The 20,160-nt window shown below is 34.7% G+C and overlaps 1 protein-coding gene across 6 annotated transcripts in view; it reads right to left on the bottom strand.

Annotated features, from left to right (window-relative positions):
* Positions 1 to 2,288: 2,288 nt before the first annotated feature.
* The window catches only part of PURG (purine rich element binding protein G), a 35,843-nt gene continuing 17,971 nt past the window's right edge, over positions 2,289 to 20,160 (bottom strand). Inside the window, exons 4-5 of one of the 6 annotated variants that reach the window (XM_032328824.1) lie at positions 18,715 to 18,768; positions 2,289 to 2,696 (exon numbers count right to left, since the gene is read on the bottom strand). In XM_032328824.1, coding sequence (XP_032184715.1) covers positions 2,587 to 2,696; positions 18,715 to 18,768 — 164 coding nt within the window. In that variant the 3' untranslated portion in view covers positions 2,289 to 2,586. Of the gene's footprint in view, positions 2,697 to 18,424; positions 18,769 to 20,160 lie in introns of those variants that run through there. The other 5 variants (XM_032328828.1, XM_032328826.1, XM_032328830.1 and 2 more) reach the window with 5 other exon arrangements.

The raw sequence follows: 20,160 nt of genomic DNA, 5'->3' as shown, positions 1-20,160 counted from the left end.
GCAAGATTATTATTGTTGGCCATTTTCAAATTCAAAGCAATTCCTGATGAGAAAAGTCAGTTCCCTAAGATGAATCAGGTTAGGCTTTTAATGTACATGAAATTTATTTCAAAAGATGTCCCTCAATGGAGAATATCTGGATCTTTATTGAAAGTACTTTCATTCACAGATTTACAGATGACACCTTGAGCTTAAGATCTTCAAGGGAAATTATTATCTTAGAAACAGAAAATACAACTTACCAAAATAATATTGATAAAACTAAAGACAAACATAATTTTATGTAACTTTTAAAAAGCTTAAATAATTAACTTAAAGAGGGAGAGACTACATTATCTTCATAAATGAACCAAACTTACAAAGTATACTCATTTTATTTAAGGCTGATTTTTTAAGATAATTTCATACAAAAAAAACCTGATAGATTTTGTGAGAATAATTTTTTTAGGTGGGACAAACATTATGGTGAACAATAATACATAAAACTGGTGGCTGTAGGTATAAAAATTAGAGATTTTTTCATGTAGATTGAAAAGTAGATATTTTTCCAAAAGCAGTTTTTTCTTTTATCTTTAATAAAATTAGAATTAATTTTTCTTTCAATTAACAGGCAAAATATTACTGTAGAAGTAAAGATATTCTAAAACATTCATAGACTTCCTTATTTTCTCTCTCTTTTTGATGAAAGAAGACCTGAAATTATTTTGTAGCACATTTATTGTTTGCCAGTTTTCATAGAATGGAATGCTGTAAAGATAGTTACAAAAATATACAGTAGAAATATCTTTGGAGAGGTTGTGATTTAGTAAATACTGCATTTGTTCAAGATAGTCTTGGGGATGTTCAAGATAATCATATTGGCTCTATTCTGTGAACTTTATTTTCTGATATTAGAAGTTAGACATGATTCAATAACTATTTGAGGCAAAAGTGCTGCACCTACACTCTTTATAAAATAAAAAACCACAGCAGCATGGGAATGTCATTTCAGTCATTGGACCCATGAGATTAGATGGACAGGTTTGCTCGTCTTCTATTTGAGATCAATGATTGTTGCTTAAGGAGCTTTAATAGATTGATTTTGATCTTTTCTTTTGAAATTTAAGGTTACCCATGGGGTGGACAAGCGACCAAGATTAGAATGCAAATTTGCACACTTTTTTAATATTGACTTTATCTCTAGCTTGGGACAAACAGACCTCTGCCCTCATGAGGATAGCAGCTTCACTTGTCCTAATTCTGTGATTCTTAGTGCTGATGCTAAAATTAAAAATCCAGTAAGACCATGCCATTCTGGCGTATGGAATCAGTTTGTCTTGGAAAGTTCCAATTTTATTTTATTTTTTTGTCCATGTTTTCATACACGAGAAGTGGAACTTTTACTTTAAATGTCATCATACAGAAATGGCCTTTTCAATGTCATCTGAGCAATAATAAACGTTCTGAAGGCATACTTTTTTCCATGCAAATGTTATCTCATGGTTCAAGTAGATAATAAAACCTTATTAGTAACATACTAAAATAAAGGCACTCAAACAGCACATTTTTGGTTTTTTCAACATACTAATTTCCATGTCTGATGGGTCTAGTTTTTGTAGATCTAACATAAACTTGCTTAAGGGAACTAGGCCAACTGGATTTAAATTCCCATACATACCCCAAAATTTGGGGCACAAATGAAATAATGAAATAAGCACATAGTAAAATCAACTTTTGGTTGATTGAAGGGCCCGGGAGAACTAATCTGCTTTCTGAAGAATAATTAAGAATCCAAAGTAATCACACATAGAAACCAGTTTATTAGATTGTCAGTGATACTTTGAGACAAATTCAAGTTATTTCATTTTACTTTATATAAACAGAGGAAGGGAGGAAAGTTTTAAACTTCAAGCTTTGTTCAGCATGTGTGCAGTTAGCATCCACAAAAGCACCATTGGATATGGAAGAATTAGCACCACAGAATTTTAGGACCTAACTGTTAACATGCATCACTGGAAAACTTGGAACATAAAAACTGAAGTAGTACGTGGTATGGTCTATTATAAACAGTACAAGGCAATTTATGATTTGTTTTCATACAGTACAATACAATCACCAATCAATGAGAACCTTTAAATACAATACAGGACAAAAACACTTTGTACCCTGTTAACACTAAAACAGTTACAGATTCAAAAAACATGTTTCTTGTGAGAGGCAGTGGGTTGAAACTATACCCTCCTCCTCTTTTGAAATTGAGTTGTAGAGTTACATGATCTCTTAAGAAAGTATTTTCAAATCTATGTCTCTCTACCTCAGTGCTGACAGATGCTTTTTTTTTTTTTTTTTTTTTTTTTTGGAAAACTGAAAGGCTCGATGAATTAGAACCAAATCAAACCCAGACCAAAACCTGGTAAGAGTCAAGAAGTACTCCAGGATGGTGGAAGGTATTCCACGCAAGATCGGTTTGAAAAATGACGCCAATGGTGTTGACACTTGTCTTCCCTTCGGTGGAGGAATGTCAAGTAAAGAAGCCTTGCATTCACGATGAACTTCGGTTCATTTCGTTCGCACAATGCCTTTATTCTGAAGTGTAACATAAGAGACTTATTCCTTATTCCTCAACTGTTTTTGTAGTGTCATAGGGCTGTTCCTTATGCTGGATTTGACAACAGTGAAAAGGGTTGATATTCTCTCTGGATTTAGGGAAATTTGAGCTAAAGAAAAAATATTAATTTAAATTTAGCATATATGAAATTTTAAAGGGAGTTTCACTATTTTCACAGTACAAACCCATAATGAATATCACTGAAAACCTTTCTGTTAGAAAGCATGTAACAAACCCTCAATTTTAAGTTGTGTGGAGGCCAATTTTGGCATATTAAAAGATACTGTATAAGAAATGTGTAATAGGAACAGATAGATACAGGTATATTCAAATCTCAATGCACTGATGCCAAGGAAAATATATTTTTACTCACCAAGAGAAGAATATACCTTGACGCATCTATGCAGACACATGAATCAATCATGTATCTGCCCAACTTCTAATTCTGGAATAGTGATAACAGGGTCATTTAAGAAAAAGTACTCAATTACAGTATGGCAGCAATTTTATGTTGTATATATTTAACAGCAAAACATTTTTGAAAATAGAATCAATATTATACGGTAAGTTTACAATTCACCATTGCTATAATTGTAATACATGCGTTTATTTGTTTTCCCAGTTAAAAAAAAATCCCACTAGGACCAACATTTTTCAGAACAACAATCTAACATGAAACAAAACCTCCTAAGGAAAATATTCAGCATCACAGAGATTTGAGAAAAGTTTGTTACTCAGCATCACAAAATACTCAATAGATCTACATTTAAGATTGTTCATGCCATGACATTAACACACCTTTGGGTTAATATATTGTATTTTAAAAAGATACCAAGATACAAACCAAAGAACTGACATGGAATTTATTTTTAGTTTCTCCTTGATAAGAGAAGACTGCTGATAAACTTGACTCCTGTCTGTACTGTGTAATGATAACTGCATCTATGAAGCAGCACATTTAGTAAAACACTTAAAACCGGTGATAGAAAAATGGCCACCACAGAGAAAGAACTAAAGATACGTGTAATCATAAACCAATTTTTTTTTTTATTAAGTGAACTTCCCCCAAACAAAAAAGAAAGCAAAGTTTGTTTTCTGTGAAATATTCTTCTGTTAAAAAACATTCTTGGATAAAAGTTAGTCTATTTTTTTAAAATATCAGAAAGCTGTAAGGATGAATTTCAGAAAAAAGTTAACTTTTGAAAAAAAAAAAAAGGATCCTATGCCTTTTCCTCTGAATCAAATCCCTTGTATAAATCAACTATTAATTTTCTGAAGAGGGTACAGCAGCTCTAGAGAGCTGCACATCCACGTTCCTGATTTCAATGTGATAATTTGCCAGGCAGGGCTGACTTGAACATAGAAGAAACAAGACTTGTTTCTTAATGCTTTAGAGTTACATTAAAAAAAAACAAAAAACACCCAAATAAAGAAAATTGAGTTATGACAGGCTGGCTTAATACTTTCGATTGCCCTTATAATTTGACCAACATTTCAACACAAGGTAGAACCAATTAAAGATAAGATTTAAAAAAATAAAAGCTGTCTAAAAATCGCTCAATGAAAAAGCCTCCAAATTTTACATTTTAACCTCAAATGATTGTAGACTTAGACTAACAGTTTTGCTGTTCTCACACACACTTTTGTTTCTCTAGTTTTATTTCTGAATTGTTCATTGGTTCTATCACATAACACAATTTTCTATTAAGTTAAAATAGTTTGAATTATTGTATTATAAGAAGCTTTAGAAAAACACATAAGTAGGATAAATTTATAAAAGGATAAAGAATATTTTATGGGATTTTAGACAAATTCTATACAGACAAATAGCTAGTTCAAGGTAATAAAGTGCCTTCATTTCTAGGTAATTTATTTTTCACTAAAATATTTTAAGGCTTTATAAGAAACTTAACATTATCAGAAGTGTGATAGTATACAGGATTATGCTATTAATTAGCATTCTTTCATAGGTCTTATTTCATTTAATCTTTAAATTCATATTAGGTGCTTTTTAATAATCAGCAGCTTAAAATTATAAATCTGAATTATAAATTCTGAATTCATTTTGTGAGGAAAAAGAGGTGTATAATTTCTCAATGCTGTGATTTGTACTTAAGACTCACATGTGGCTTGTGAACAATTTAGTTTATGTCATAATAGACAACAGGCAATGCTCTCAAAAAATTCAACAGAATATTTATCCCATGGCCAACAGGGCCCTCATTTCATTCATTCATATATTCTGTTGTCTCTACATTTAAATGATTGCACAGCCTTAAGTATAAAAGGCCAGAGGAAATCTAAGATAAATTCTTCAAATACAGGCACAATGAATATTTTTTTTATTGCAATAGCTTATGCATAATCTGAACTGTATGCCAACATCCAATGTTAAAGCATTTATATTTGTTTTCGGTTTGCTTCTGCTACCCATGGGTGTATCACAGTAAAATACTGGAAACCTAACAGAAGTGTATACAATAGCTATAATCATACAGAATTCTATTTCTTCTTGTCATTTCTCTTTGGAATACATGAGGGTATTTTAAGCAATCTGTGTAGTTAGTTATGTTGACAGCCCCAGATTTTAAGATAAATTATGACTATATGGACATCAACTTACTCAGTGGATTATAACCCATACAAAATAATTAAAATGTTCGAATATTCTTTTTCAGGAGTTTAGCTATTTTTATCAGAAGATTACTAAAGCCAGGCACCAGATTAAATGTCCATGATACCTAAAATGCTTATCTAACTACCACTGGATGAATTTAAAATGCTCCTTAAATTAAAGGTTTTTGAGGTTAGGAGGGGGGAGGAAAGTTAAAATTCACTGAAAAGGATGGTTTAAACGGAATGTTCTACATAATTAGAGAAACAGGAACTACCAGTAGGAAAAAAGTGCCAGTCTTAAAATTGGGTTTGGCTTTCAATCTAAAGCCTAGTAAGAGTAATTCCTGGCGATTAAAAAAAAAAAAAATCAAAATGGCATAAACCTTTATAATTGCACATTCCTTTACCAAAGTGCCACAAGTTACCAAAAAATCTTTTTAAACGCATACAATGCTACTTATCAAAATCTAAGTACACATAAGTTTTACCTTTTTCATAATAGTATAGTATAGTTTCACAAACCTATAAATATAACCGGGAAGATGAGTTATAACTTTCTAAAAACAGGATAGTGTTTTTTCTTTTTTTAAATAACTGTTAGAACCTTTGTCATTATGAAGATTCAAACCCAAGTATAGTGAAAGCATTTCCACAGTATCAAAAACATCATGAGAATTATTTAGGCAAATTTTAATAGTTCTGCCATGCAATGCACAGACACCATAGCTTTTTCTTTTTTTTAAACACTGGTTTAGTTATCCTGTTTTAATCTGACTACATATTCTACTTACTCTCTTTAATCACTGAAGTGACAACATATGGAATAAGTGAGTTTTGAAAACAGCATTAAATATTGAGGTTTCTAGCCTTAACTGCTTATTCCTATTAAGCACGGCAAAAAGGTCTGATCATGGGTTATTAATTTTCATGCTTCTATCTGTTTATTCTAAATGGAAATGTATAGAGATAATATGTAAGGACATGAGGATGTTAAAGACCAGAGCACAGATATGGAGCAAATAAAATAATAAGCAACTGTATGGAAATTTTCCATATCATTACATTTGTTAAATCGGGGGAGGACAGTAAAAAATAAGATCTGTTTAGCAAGCAATAATTATATTAATATGCTTTTTAAAAAATCAGTGGCACATATATAAGGTAAGATTTTTAATATTTTTGTTGTTTGAATGTGATGAAGTTAAACTACAGAGGTATGTCATTATAAACTGAGACCAAGGAAAAAGAGAAGGTAAGATCATGATTCTCAGTGACAGGTCACCTGCATTGTACTATGTGACAGGCTAAACATTGTGTAGTGCCTCATTTAACTAGGGTGAAAGTGATGACAAAAGCATAAAAATGCAAATAATAAAATTAAGATTAGTTCATAGTCAAGGAATATTCAATGACTATCAAAAAAGAACCCCTTCTTTTTCCTACAGTTCAAGAATCTCCATGTTCAGTGTAAGAATGTGATCATATAAAAGCATTTGAAAGAAATGCCTAATTCAATAAATTCTTCATCTTCTGAGGATGGAGAATGGGATGTCAATTGGTATCCTAGTCCTCTGAGAGAATTAGCAAACTTTAAAAAAAAGAGGTAAAATCAGAAAGAATCGGGCATGATAAATCACAGATAACGACTTCCCCAAATCCAATATACAGATAGGTCAATCACAGAAAGGTAGATATTCGTTCTATATAATTTAATGAATCTTCTTGTAGTTTCTGAATATGAAAATATAATCGCTTGTGGGTAACAGTTTTGGGTAGTGGCAAGGTTTAAAAATTGTTAAAGAAATACTTCAAATGAACACTGAAATGCAGAAGATCCTTAATAGAAGCTGTAGGCAAATGGAAACCCCATACTCCACATGGGATTCCTACTATCTTTAGTTCCTGCATTATCCAAAGTCATATAAATTGCATAATTCCTCTTGGCAATACACACAGATATTCTCCTGTCTTCGCAAAACCTAGGCAATTGCATTTACCTAACAGCTTTACCCTGGTAGCGGTCCTAGAGTGAGGACAAATACTGGACAAACCTGTAAGAGCCATTCTTACCATATACTTTAATCTTGTTTTCTATTATTCCGCTCTTTTATAGCAGTTTTCATTTCCAAAATGCCAAACAACTGATTATAATAGTTATTTCTCACTCCAGAAGGAGGGCAAAGTTAATAAATGGCTTGTGAAGTGGTGGAACCACACAGGGTTTTCAAGATCCTATGTATCTTCTCTGTTTTGTATGCAGTTATATCTAGCAATGCCCTCTGCTATGTGTCTATACCCCTTGAGGTCAAAGACTCGATCTAGCAGAATGTTTAGCTCATGCTGAATGCAAAATAAATATCTGTTGATTTGAGGAATGAGAAATAGGACTGAAAAAAATGAAACAAAGTAGCTTAACATACTGCCCCTCACCCTTGACTTCCAAGTGAAAAGCCATGCGTACCCAACTCTTGCTTCTCCACCACAGTAACGTAAGTGGTATTACCTTTCTTACCTAATAGGGTTGTATTACTCACTCTTAAACCTTGATGGCAAAGACCCTATGGTATGTGTCCTCCAGAATACTGGTGACTCAACTTTTACTGCTACTTCTCCTAAAACTACATTATTCACCTTTTCTTTGGCCAAGTATTTAAATTAAAAGTTATGTTCTGCACACACTGTACTATTCTTAAGCTAATTCAGACATAAAGAATCAAGAAAATCCTCACCCCTGTAATCATCAGCATGACTATGGAGAATATCAAAAGGGACTGAAAAGGCAGACATATCACAGCAAAAAACACTGGGGACTAGAGGTTCTTTAATTTTCTGGAAATTAGGGGCCCCTGGGTGGCTCAGTGGGTTAAAGCCTCTGCCTTCGGCTCAGGTCATGATCTCAGAGTCCTGGGATCGAGTCCTGCATCAGGCATCAGGCTCTCTGCTCAGCGGGGAGCCTGCTTCCTCCTCTCTCTCTGCCTGCCTCTCTGACTACTTGTGATCTCTGTCTGTCAAATAAATAAATAAAATCTTTAAAAAAACATTTTTCTGGAAATTTTGCTTAGGAAGCAAAATCAAGTTTTGCTCGATCAAGTTTTGCTTGATCAAGTTTTGCTTTGGGTCCTTTCTCTTTCCTTTTTCTTTTTGATAAGTCTAGTTGGGGGTTTATCGATCTTATTAATTCTTTCAAAGAACCAGCCAGCTCCTAGTTTTGTTGATTTGTTCTACTGTTGTTTTTTTTCCCCTCTGTCATTAATTTCTGCTCTAATCTTTATTATTTCTCGTCTCCTATTGGATTTAGGCTTTATTTGTTGTTCTTTTTCCATCTCCTTTAGGTGTAAGGTTAGATTGTGTACTTGAGACTGTCCTTGTTTCTTGAGAAGAATCTAATTTTTAAAAGCCAGAGGAAAGATGATTTACTATCGGCTTTAATTTTTGCTAAGCTAGGACTTCTCAAAACCCTTCAGGCAGAGTGTACTCCCTGGGAAATCAGGTTTATAATTCTTTATTTCACAACCTAAGACCTCTTTACCCTTCTAACATTAAACTGATATCATTACTCATGCTAAAATGGGAACAAGGGCCATATTCTCATTTTTCCACATGGCAACAAACATTATTGGCAGTTAATTAAAATTAATTACTCCAACTAAAATGGTGACAAACTGCTGAGAGAATTCATGCATACTGCTCAAAAGTAGTTAATCATCTTTACAGTTTAGAACATAGATCCTTGAGGCTTGGTAGGATAGCACAGCAAGTCCTCTGTACAGGTTAAATTATACTAATGGGATTCTTTTGAGGATTTAAATGTAACTCCTTTTTTATATGAAGTAAGACTTATGAGAAGTAAGCTTAACTTAAGCCAAATTCTACACTAAGGTAGGTTGTATAAGGAAAGTATCATTTCAACATTTCTGGAATTATTAGAATGAAATATGAATGTGGTAAATAAAATAGTTTAGGAACCATAAGGAGAAAAATAAGCATGAGAGGGGAGAAGGAAGGTGTATTTAGTGGAAGACAGAAAGAAATGAGAAAATCAGTAGATAAGAGGGAGTCACAGGATGGGAATAATCTGAAACATTATTTTCTCAGTTATCTGGCAAAAATTCTAATTTTTTTTGCGTGCCTTTTTCCATAGGACTGATAGAAGCACCATGGTATTTTACGGTTATTCTTCTTCTGGCTGAAAAGTTGTATAAACACTGAAAATGACATGCTAACATCCCATAAAGTTAAGAAGGTGCTTGTTGTGTGTACTGTTGGTGTGTGAGTTAATGTTCTGCGATTTTGTGGTTCTGCAGCTTCTTATTTAAGAATCTTACAGATGGAGATGGTATGGATTGGGAGAAACTAGCCAAGGGCCAGCTCAGTGCTCGCCTTTATGTAGTTAGGTCAAAATTCAGAGTCCTTTTCAGTCAGAATAATGTTCTCTTGAAAAAGACAACAGCAGGGGCACCTGGGTTGCTCAGTGGGTTAGGCCTCTGCCTTTGGCTTGGATCATAGTCTCAGGGTCCTGGGATGGAGCCCCGCATTGGGCTCTCTGCTCGGTAGGGAGCCTGTTTCCCCCTCTCTCTCTGCCTGCCTCTCTGCCTACTTGTGCTCTCTCTCTCTCTCTCTGTCCAATAAACAAATGAATAAATCTTAAAAAAAAAAAAAAAAAAAAGGGAGAGAGAAGACAACAGCAGATAGTAACAATTCACATCTGTTGGTACACAATTTACTGTGACTCCCTAGAGTCACGATATCATCTTCACTTAAATTTACTATGGCTCCCAAATCTCAATGAATCCTTGCTTAAACTGGCAATTTTTAGGTAAATTCAATTAGAACTTAAAAAAAAACAAAAAACACAGAAAAACCCCAAAAATGTAATCTGGAGATGTTGGTTTCATTGTATCTGTTCTCCTTCTATTTGTAAAAATTATGGATCTAAGTGAGTTTGTAATAATAAAACTGAGCTCATAAAGTCTATGTTATACAATTTTAAGAGTGCATAAAAGCTACTGAGCCATCACCACCATATTGATAAACAGTGAAAACATCTCTTCCAGCATGCTTTGATTACCGGAGATATCATAAGATGTACTTCCTCACCTGGAGTTATTTCTGACATTTGCTTTCTGAGGTCAAAGCAGACATACAAAGGGAAGGAAACATATAGTAGCAGAGCCGTTGTAACTGCTGGGGTGCAGTTAGTTGCCCAGTATCTTTGTGGTTAATAAAATCTCCCAGAACAGTACCTCTTGATGCATCCAACAGTAATTAAGGTGGGAGTACTGTCACTGAATATTAATATTAGAGGGTATTTTGTCCCCTCATTCCTGCTGCAGTTTTGCTGCCCTGGCTTTAATGATAGCCATGCCATTTAAGATGCTCAGTGAAGATCTAATTATTTCTTGCCTGTTTTTTCTAAAGAATTATCTGCAACAGAAGGAAACTATTGAAGAACTCCACAACACAGATGATCTCAAAAATAGTAGGTTGAGTGAAAGAAGCCAAATGATGAAACTACATGTTCACTTATATACAATTCCGGAATAGACCAAACTAACCTGTAGTCACAGAAATTGGATCAGGGATTGCTTTTGGAGGTTTGGATTGGGGAAAGAGTGGCGCTGTTGACTGGAAAGGGAAACAAATTTTCTGGGGTGAGAAAAATGTTCTGTGTCTTGATACCTGTCAAAACTGATTGAATGATATGTTAAGATTTGAGCATTTTACTGTAAGTAAATTACACCTTAATAGAAAATATGAAAAAGCATTGCCACTGAACACAATGTTCTTACTGAAGCATTAGTGTAGGATGGAGTTTTTGTTTTCATTTCAGAACTTCTGCCTTCAGACGGTCCCATAAAGAGCAACACATCCTAGAATGGGACCCATGACCAATACTCTACACAGAATGTGGATTTTATATCAGGGCACTGAACTAAACCAGGTTTAGTTTATTGCTGGGAAGAAAAAAAAAGAAGACAAATTCTTTTATGGACCCAGCTCTAAGAAAGGACAATAAAACATCTTACATTAAAAAATACCCGAGAACAAAAAAGGGTTTTTAAGTTTGATTTATCCTTGTGAAAATACTAATTTATAAAAGCATAAAAAATAGCAATAAAAAACTTGGCTCAAATGCTACTTAACAGTGATTATTGCAATATGGCTTTCACTCTTTTTTTATTTCCCCAAGGATGAGTGAACACTGGTGGAGAGGAGTAGTATACCACTGGTATCTAAAGAAGACTGAGGAACTTAAAACATTTAGGTGGAAAGAAAGCAAGATTTTATTTATGTTACTTTGGTGCATATTCAAGTGTATATATTGAATATCACATTTTAAAACCATTTTGAACGCCAGTGTTTGGGGCCTAATTTATGATTACCTCGCCACTTCAATCTAAGGGGCCATATGTTCATCAGCTTTAAAGAGGGTATAATCAGAATAAAAAACCCACAGAAGTCCCAATTTCCTACAGAAATAACCTTATTACACTGACAGTTCTAAAAATAAATAAGTGAAAAAATTCTATTAATTCTGAGAAGAAAGTAGTAATACCCTGAATAGAATTTACCTACAAGTAATGCCAAGGATTCATGGGCAGTTAAAACTATAATCAAAAGCCAGATAATTACTTATCCAATTTATTTCTTTTTTATTTCCAATTCAAATCCACCAAGGGTTTATGTTGTTTTAAATCTGCATGTCATACGGCGACACCTAAAACACTTAATTTGACTACTCATCATGATCTCCCCCGAGACTAGACAGAAAAAAAAAAAAAAAAGTAACCAATTTCCCTAGCATAATGGCTGGCTTCTGACAACTCAATAAGTATTTTCTGAATAAATGAATGAATGTTTTCCTTTCCCTTGATTATCATTTCTTACCTCACATAGTGGCTTCTTACTGCAAATTAAAAATTCAGTATGATGGAAAAGGAAAAGCATAGACATTGACTTAGTAAAAGAGGGCAGTTGCCCTGAAACCCCTACGCCATGTGTCATTATTGCTGCTCCAGCTTTTGTTGACCTAAAAATCACATAAATATAAACCAACACAACTGTGAAAGCGAAACAAGTTGATAGAAGGTAAATTCTATATTGATAGATGAGATTTTTTTAGCAATAAAATTTTCCTTTTAAAAACTCAATTAAAGGGGCGCCTGGGTGGCTCAGTGGGTTGGGCCTTTGCCTTCGGCCCAGGTCATGATCTCAAGGTCCTGCAATGGAGCCCCGCATCGGGCTCTCTGCTTGGTGAGGAGCCTGCTTCCCCCTCTCTCTCTGCCTGCCTCTCTGTCTACTTGTAATCTCTCTCTCTGTGTGTCAAATAAATAAAATCTTAAAAAAAAAAACAAAAAAAAAATCAATTAAAGGGGTGCCTGGGTGGTGCGGTTGTTCGGTGTCTGCCTAGAGCTCAGGTCATGATTCCAGAGTCCTGGGATTGAGCCCGGAGTGGGGCTCCCTGCTCAGCCGGGAGTCTTCTCTCTCCGCTGTTCCCCGCGCTTGTGCTCTCTCACTCTCTCTCACTCACTCTCTCAAATAAATAAATAAAACGTTAAAAAAATTAAAAAAATAACTCAATTAAGGGTGCCTGGGGGGCTCAGTCATTTGAGCGTCTCACTCTTGATTTTCGCTCATGTCGTGATCTCGGGGCTGTGAGCCTGAACCTCGGATTAGACTGGGCTAGTAAATAAATAAATAAATAAATAAATAAATAAATAAATAAATAAATAAAATCTTTTAAAAACCCAACTAAATCAATGACACTAAAGGACGTTGTTTGCTTTGCTAGATGAACAATAAAAACTTTCATAATTAACAGACTGGATAGTTGTGAAATATTTCACGTAAATCTCTGACATAGAGATTTAAAAGTTTGTCAGTACCAAAGATAAATGGAATATCAAGTGCTAGAAGATAGAAAAAAAATATATAGCTTGAGATTATATGAAATGAGAAAAAGCTCAGAAATCAAGATGACGGTTTGCAGGGGCCTCTTTATGACAGTTAACTGGGACCAGTAACTACATTTACCATCCTGAAACCATGTTTTAAAGCATGTATTAACCATCAGAAAGCTATTTTTTCAGTCAAAAATGACCTACAACCATAATCTTGCAATGCTTTCAGCTTTGAAATAAACGATTGTGAAAACCGTTCCAGCTGACAGAAGAAAACAAATATCCTGAATAAAGCCCATATACTATCTCCCGCTGACTTTCAAGGAAGCAACAGAGAAGCAGAATTGGAGTAGCGGAAGGAGCACTTCCTGAAACCTAGTTCAAGTTCTGAAATGACTGGTTAGATGATTATGAACAAGTCACACACTCTCTTTAATATTTTTCCTATCTGTTTCACTATGAGGGTGTTAAATGACTCCAAAGACTCCTTCAGGCAAAAAAACATTAAAGTTGAGAGCAGATTTAGACAAGAAAATCTTATGTTGTCAAGTCATGAAGTAAAACAGGTGAATATAATCCTTTTAGTAGTGGGGTCATTGATCCCCAAATCATGCAAACTGACGATCTTCTTTTTAAAAAAGGAAATAAAGCAGTTCAGATTCTCTCCAGCAACACACATATACTTTGATATCTCCCAGTCTGGATGGTTTATTCATTTTCTTGATGGCATCTTTTGATAAAAAGAACACATTAATTTTGACGCAGTATCATATTTTTAATTTTTTTCTTTTATAAAAGTTAGTACCTTTTGTTTCCTGTCCAAGAAAGTTCTGCCTACATAGTTGTGTGCTTTTCTTTTTGACTGACAATAGCTTCAGGAGATTATAACAAGTCCAACTCCCTAGCTACTGCTGGGTCTGAGACTTCCTGTGGTAAAAGGAGGTTCCCTTCTAATTTTGCATAATTTTTTTATACTCTCTGGGGAGTTGTTCATGTTATGGGTTGGGAAGAATTAATAATGATGTTATTAGTATTTATCAAATGCTTATTATGTGATAGAGACTTTGCTAACAGCTTCATATATCTTAACTTAACATTTAATTTTCTAAAGAGAATCCTGGCTGACTATAGCTTCTGTAAGGTCAAGAAATCTTATCTGTTTGTTGATACATCCTCTGGACCAAGAAAATTGTCCCAGAACAGAGTAATTAATAGGTATAAACTGAATGCTGAATTAATAAATTCACACAGTAAGTCTATAATGTTATATAATTTGCCTACTATTCATAAGAGTGACATAATTTGGACTTGAACCTAGGACTGGCTGACACCAAATTCTGTGTTCTTTATAATTCTGTACTGAGGCCACTAAGACTGCCTGATAACTCTGGGGGAACCCAGAACCTAAAGATACAGCTGAAATTACTGCTATTATTTAAGGGGTGGACGGAATGGTTTAAAGTTATTGTGTTTTATTCCTCTCCTAGCAAAAAGCAAATGTGGAATTTCTTTTAAACATGCCTCCCTTCTTTTTTTTTTTTTTAAGATTTTATTTATTTATTTGAGAGAGAGACAGTGAAAGAGAGCATGAGAGGGGAGAAGGTCAGAGGGAGAAGCAGACTCTCCGTGGAGCTGGGAGCCTGATGCGGGACTTGATCCCAGGACTCTGGGATCATGATCTGAGCTGAAGGCAGTGGCTTAATCACCAGAGCCACCCAGGCACCCCTCTCCCTTTTTTTTTAAAGTTTATTTTTTGAGAGAGCACAAGTGGCTGAAGGGGTAGAGGGAATCTCAAGCAAACTCTGGGCTGAGCTCAGAGCCTAACACAGAGCTCAAGCCCATGACCCTTGAGATCATGACCCCAGTTGAAGCCAAGAGTCCAACCCTCGCTCAATGGACTAAGCAACTCAGGTGCCCCTCTTTTTTTTTTTTTTTTTAAGTAGGCTCCATGCCCAGCATGGAGCGCAATGCAGGACTTGAACTCATGACCCCAAGATGAAGACCCAAGCTGAGATCAAGAGTCAGAGACTTAATCAATTGAACCACCCAGGTGCCCCTAAGCTCCTTCTTGATAATCTTGGCCATATTGATCTTTCTATATTTATAACCATGTGATAACTTGTGCAGATGGAGCCAATATGAAACTTTTATGGCCATGGATATATGGGGTCAGAAAAATTGAATCTGCACATATACTTTAGAGCTCAGCCTGCTAACTCCTCAGTGATGCTGCAAAGCCACTGCTCACTGGGAATGCTAGGAGCAAGGTTATTTATTTAAAGGAATTTCTAGCACCAGACCTTTAACTACAATACTTTTAATCCTATTGAAATTGACTCCTATTGAATATTGATTGAATACAATATAGAGAGCACAATAAAATTTTGTATGAATGAGAATACTTCAATGCTTTATAATCTTCATTGTTAACAACTATAATCACTGCAGGGACAACAAACAAAAACAACAACAAAACAAAACTATAATCACCATATAATGGTGTAAATGAAGAATATATAGGTTCTTGAGTTAATTTTGTATAAACTTAGAACTTCCCCTTCAAATAGGTTTTGAAAAAAAAAAAAACCTGCTTCCAACTTATTATGTGGCCATTTACTCTTGCTCATAAGAGTTTAAGAAAAAATTCTCCAGTCGGTTTTTAATTATTAACTGACCTGACGGAAAATGAAGTATTTTTATCTCTGAAGTTCTCGAAATAACACTTTTTGAAGGCTACACTGCATTGCAGGAGCCATGATAAGACTTGTGATGATAGGACAGCAAGGGATCTGTATTCTAGTCATTAGGATCAAGTTCTGGAAGGTTCACTAAGGTGGGAGCTCAGGGGACACCTGAGAGGCTCAGTCTGTTGAGCGTCTGCCTTTGGCTCAGGTCATGATCCCCAGGCTTTGGGATCAAGTCCCACATCAGGTTCCTTGCTCAGCGGGGACCTTGCTTCTCCCTCTGCCTGCTGCTCCCCCTGCTTGTGCTCTCTCTCTCTCTCTGACAAATAAATAAATAAATAAATAAATAAATAAAATTTTTTAAAAGGTGGGAGCTCAGGAAATAGACTAAAGAATAGAGATGCCAAAGATTCAATAATTAGAGAAAAAAGGTTGACTTTAGGCAAATATATTGATTACCAATCAATCAATATATTGATTACAAATATATTGATTACCAAAATAATGATTTGATATACCTTCTGCTAGGGTCAAAACCCACAGTATACTGAGTGCAGAACTGAGCCCAAAGATATGATGAAAACAGGAAAATGTTTAGAGCACATTTTTTAAAAACCATTTAAATTGGCTATAAAAACATGTGCTTAATTCACGGAACTAGAACAAATAATTCTGAAATTTGTATGGAACCACAAAAGACTCTGAATAGCCAAAGCAATCTTGAGAAGGAAGAACAAAGCTGGAAGTACTACAATCCCAGATTTCAAGATATACTAGAAAGCTGTAGTAATCAAAACAGTATGGTACTGGCACAAAAACAGACACACAGATCAATGGAATAGAATTGGGAGCCCAGAAATAAACCTGTACTTTTATGGCCAATTAATCTACAACTAAGGGACAGAAAATACAACGAGGAAAAGACAGTCTCTTCAATAAATGGTGTTGGGAAAACTAGACAGATACACACAAAAGAATGAAACTGGACCACTTTCTTACATCATGTACAAAATAACTCAAAATGGATTACAGACTTAAATATAAAACCTGAAATCATGAAATGCCTAGAAGAAAACACATAAAATACTCCTTGACATTGGCCTAAGAAATAGTTTTTTGAATATGTCTTCTTATACAAGGCTGACAAAAGCAAAGAAATGATTTGAACTACATTAAACTAAAACACTTTTGTACAATGAAGGAAATCACCAACAATGAAAAAACATGCTGCTGAATGGGAGAAGACACTTGCAAATGATTTATCTGTGAAGGGGTTGATATCTAAAATATATAAATAACTCATACAACTCAATAACAACAACAACAACAACAACAACAAGAAACAAGCTGATTAAAAAATGGGCAGGGGACGTAAATTTCCCCAAACAAGATATACACATGACAAGGACAACACAGATGGGTCTGGAGGGTATTATGGTAACTGAAATAGTCATAGAAAGACAAACACAATGTGATATCACTCATATTTGGAATTTAAAAAACAAATGAACAAAACAAAACAGAAACGGACTCAGATATAGGGAACAAACTGGTGGTGGCCAGAGGGTAAGTGGGGGTGCGGGTTGATGGGCAAAAACATGAAGGGAATTAAGAGGCACAAACTTCCAGTTATAAAATAAAGACATCATGCGGAAGTGATGCACAGCATAGGAAATATAGTCAACAGTATTGTAATAACTTTGTATAGTGACAGATGGTAACCAGACCTATTGTGTAGTGATCATTTTGTAATGTATAAAAATACCGAATCACTCTCTTATACGCCTGAAACTAATATAATACTGTATGCCAATTTTAACTTTTAAAATAACTATTGAAATTATCCGTAAAAATATGTGCTTAATTTTATGAAATTTTGATTTTAAGCTTACCATTTAAAATTTCTGTAACATTATTATGAAGGCTACAATGAGCAGTGGGCTTTTTATAAACCTTAGTATTTTATTAGATCACTAAGTGATCTATAGTAAATCATTTAACCTGCCTGGGCCTGTTTTCTTCATCTGTTAAGTGAGGTCAGAGATAATGAACAAAGTCAGTATTTTAATCAGAATGAAATAAGATAAAATATGTGAAGGAACTTTGAAAAATTTGTGAAATTATATGTAAATTATTGTAATTAAAATTCGATATTATTTTTACATTTAAGTTGATTAGAAATTCCATCTATGGGAAAACTTTCAGGACAAATGAATCTTTTGTATCAGTAACTAACTGAATTTATCCATGAATGGCTCTTCTTTGAAATGCATCTACAGAAAATTGTTCTAGCTTCAGATTTACTAACAGGGTAACAGTAGAATCAGGCTCATTTCATTTGGCTAAGGTATCAGTGAGATTCATAGTTGAGAACATTGATGGTTTGCTATAAATCCAGACATATGGAGAGAAAAGGATTTTGTGAAGATATTGTTAAGTGCTAAGAGAGTGAAATAAAATTAAAGTGCAGGGAGGGCAAATATATGATATGATGTCACTACTCCTCGCCTTCCTCAATCTCTCCCCCACTCAATCCCCCATGCACACACAGAAACCACAGTAGTCTTCTATGATGAGCCTGCAAGGGGCTTCACAATCATCTCCAGCTTAGAGTTTAGGAAATCATTACCACTTGAATACAGTAGTCACATGAAGATGTCCCATGAGATGAAACAGAATCATTATTTTCATCCTAGGACATCAAAAGAGATTTGGAACGGAGAAGACAGAATCATTATTTAAAACAGTATTGTTGTGGCTCTCTAAATTTGCATCAGTGAAATACACTTTGATCATTATAACATAGGTAGATAATTATATCATATTCAAATTAAGTAATGTAGGTAAGTAAATCATATTTAAAGGGAAAATAACATTCCCTTTTATAATAACATTCCCATTTTATAATCGCTAGCTTCAAACACACCTCTCACATATACCAACGCAGTGTCTGGTATGCTGTGGATAATCAGATGAATATCTGTTGAATGAAAAAAGTTTGATTAGGTTCCAAAAGCTGATTTGAATCAAGTAACTTTAGACATGGCATACTTAAAGTTAATGGGAGTGGATATTTTTCTTTTGTAAATTATTTTATCTCCAGTCCCTAGCATAAAGCCTGGCACAGAGTGGCCACTCGACATCCACTGAGTGAATAGAACAGGATCACTGATCTTTAAGCAAGGGAAAGAATTTTCTGAAGTAAAATTTAGGATAGGCAGGAAACAAAAGATCCCATATTCTACGCGTCTTAATTTGTTGAGTCAATCCTTGAAATAAAATGACATGGTATTTCTTACCGGGTTTTAAAATTACCGCTTTCATTCCCACTTGGCATCATTTTGATTTGTCTATGAAGTTCTGTAATCCTGAAGCAAGATTTCAAAGCAAAACAGGAAGGGGAACAGTTGTGATTATGTGCAGAAAGATGATGGAAGTAATCAGCACAGTGCTAGGTGTGGAGGGGAACAGAAAAAAGGAAGAAACAGTCTCTGGTTTTAAACTTAATAAAAAAGGGGACTGGACAAATGAGACAGAGGGAACCGTCCACTGAAACTCTTTTCTAAAGCAACCATCGCTAAGTATGAAGGATACTGAGGAGGACAGGATGGGCCATAAATGTCAGAAGAAAGAAAGAGCATCCGGGGAGAAATGAGGGAAGGCCAAACAAGGAAGCCGAAGGTACTGGAAGAGAAGTTTCACTGACCCCCAGGAATATAGATATTGAAAGATTCCTATCATCTATTGTGATCCAATTCCCACAACTGATGAATAAGCAAGAGATTAAATGACTGGCCCCAGGGTCAGCTACAAGGCAGGGAGCCCAGGCTTCTCACAGAGCATCATTACCTCCATTGGGTACCAAGCCCTCTGTTCGGTACCACACCCACTACCCACCAGGAGGGAAAAAGAGAGAACTTAGAATTCTTAAAATTCCATGAATGCTTGAAACAATAGTTTGAATAATACACAATACATTTTAGGGGGCTTTATTAATTATAGCATGAATACAGTGAGTAATTTGGCATCACATTCATTTTGTAGTTATTTTGTAACAAAATAATTACGATGAATCATTTAGAATTATTGAAAATCTGATGTAAGAATCGAACTCTATTTCCCTAAGATTGATTTTTTCCAACATAAACTGTAAAAAAATTTCTATCAAATAAAACATAGATCTTATGTAATATTTCTGAAGTCAGAAGCAACTCACTTTAATGTGCACTGCGTGAAGCCCGGCTTGGTATGTCATTAAGTGTAATTTTTTTTTTTTAAATCATTCAAGCAGCAAATGGTGATTAACAAACCAAATTGCACGTAGTAACCTGATGACTCAAAGGATTCTTTAAATAGGAGTACAGTTTAATAG

Source organism: Mustela erminea, chromosome 21 (assembly GCF_009829155.1).
Source record: "Mustela erminea isolate mMusErm1 chromosome 21, mMusErm1.Pri, whole genome shotgun sequence".
NCBI classification, from domain to species: Eukaryota; Metazoa; Chordata; class Mammalia; order Carnivora; family Mustelidae; genus Mustela; species Mustela erminea.
This window is presented reverse-complemented; position numbering and strand designations above follow the sequence as displayed.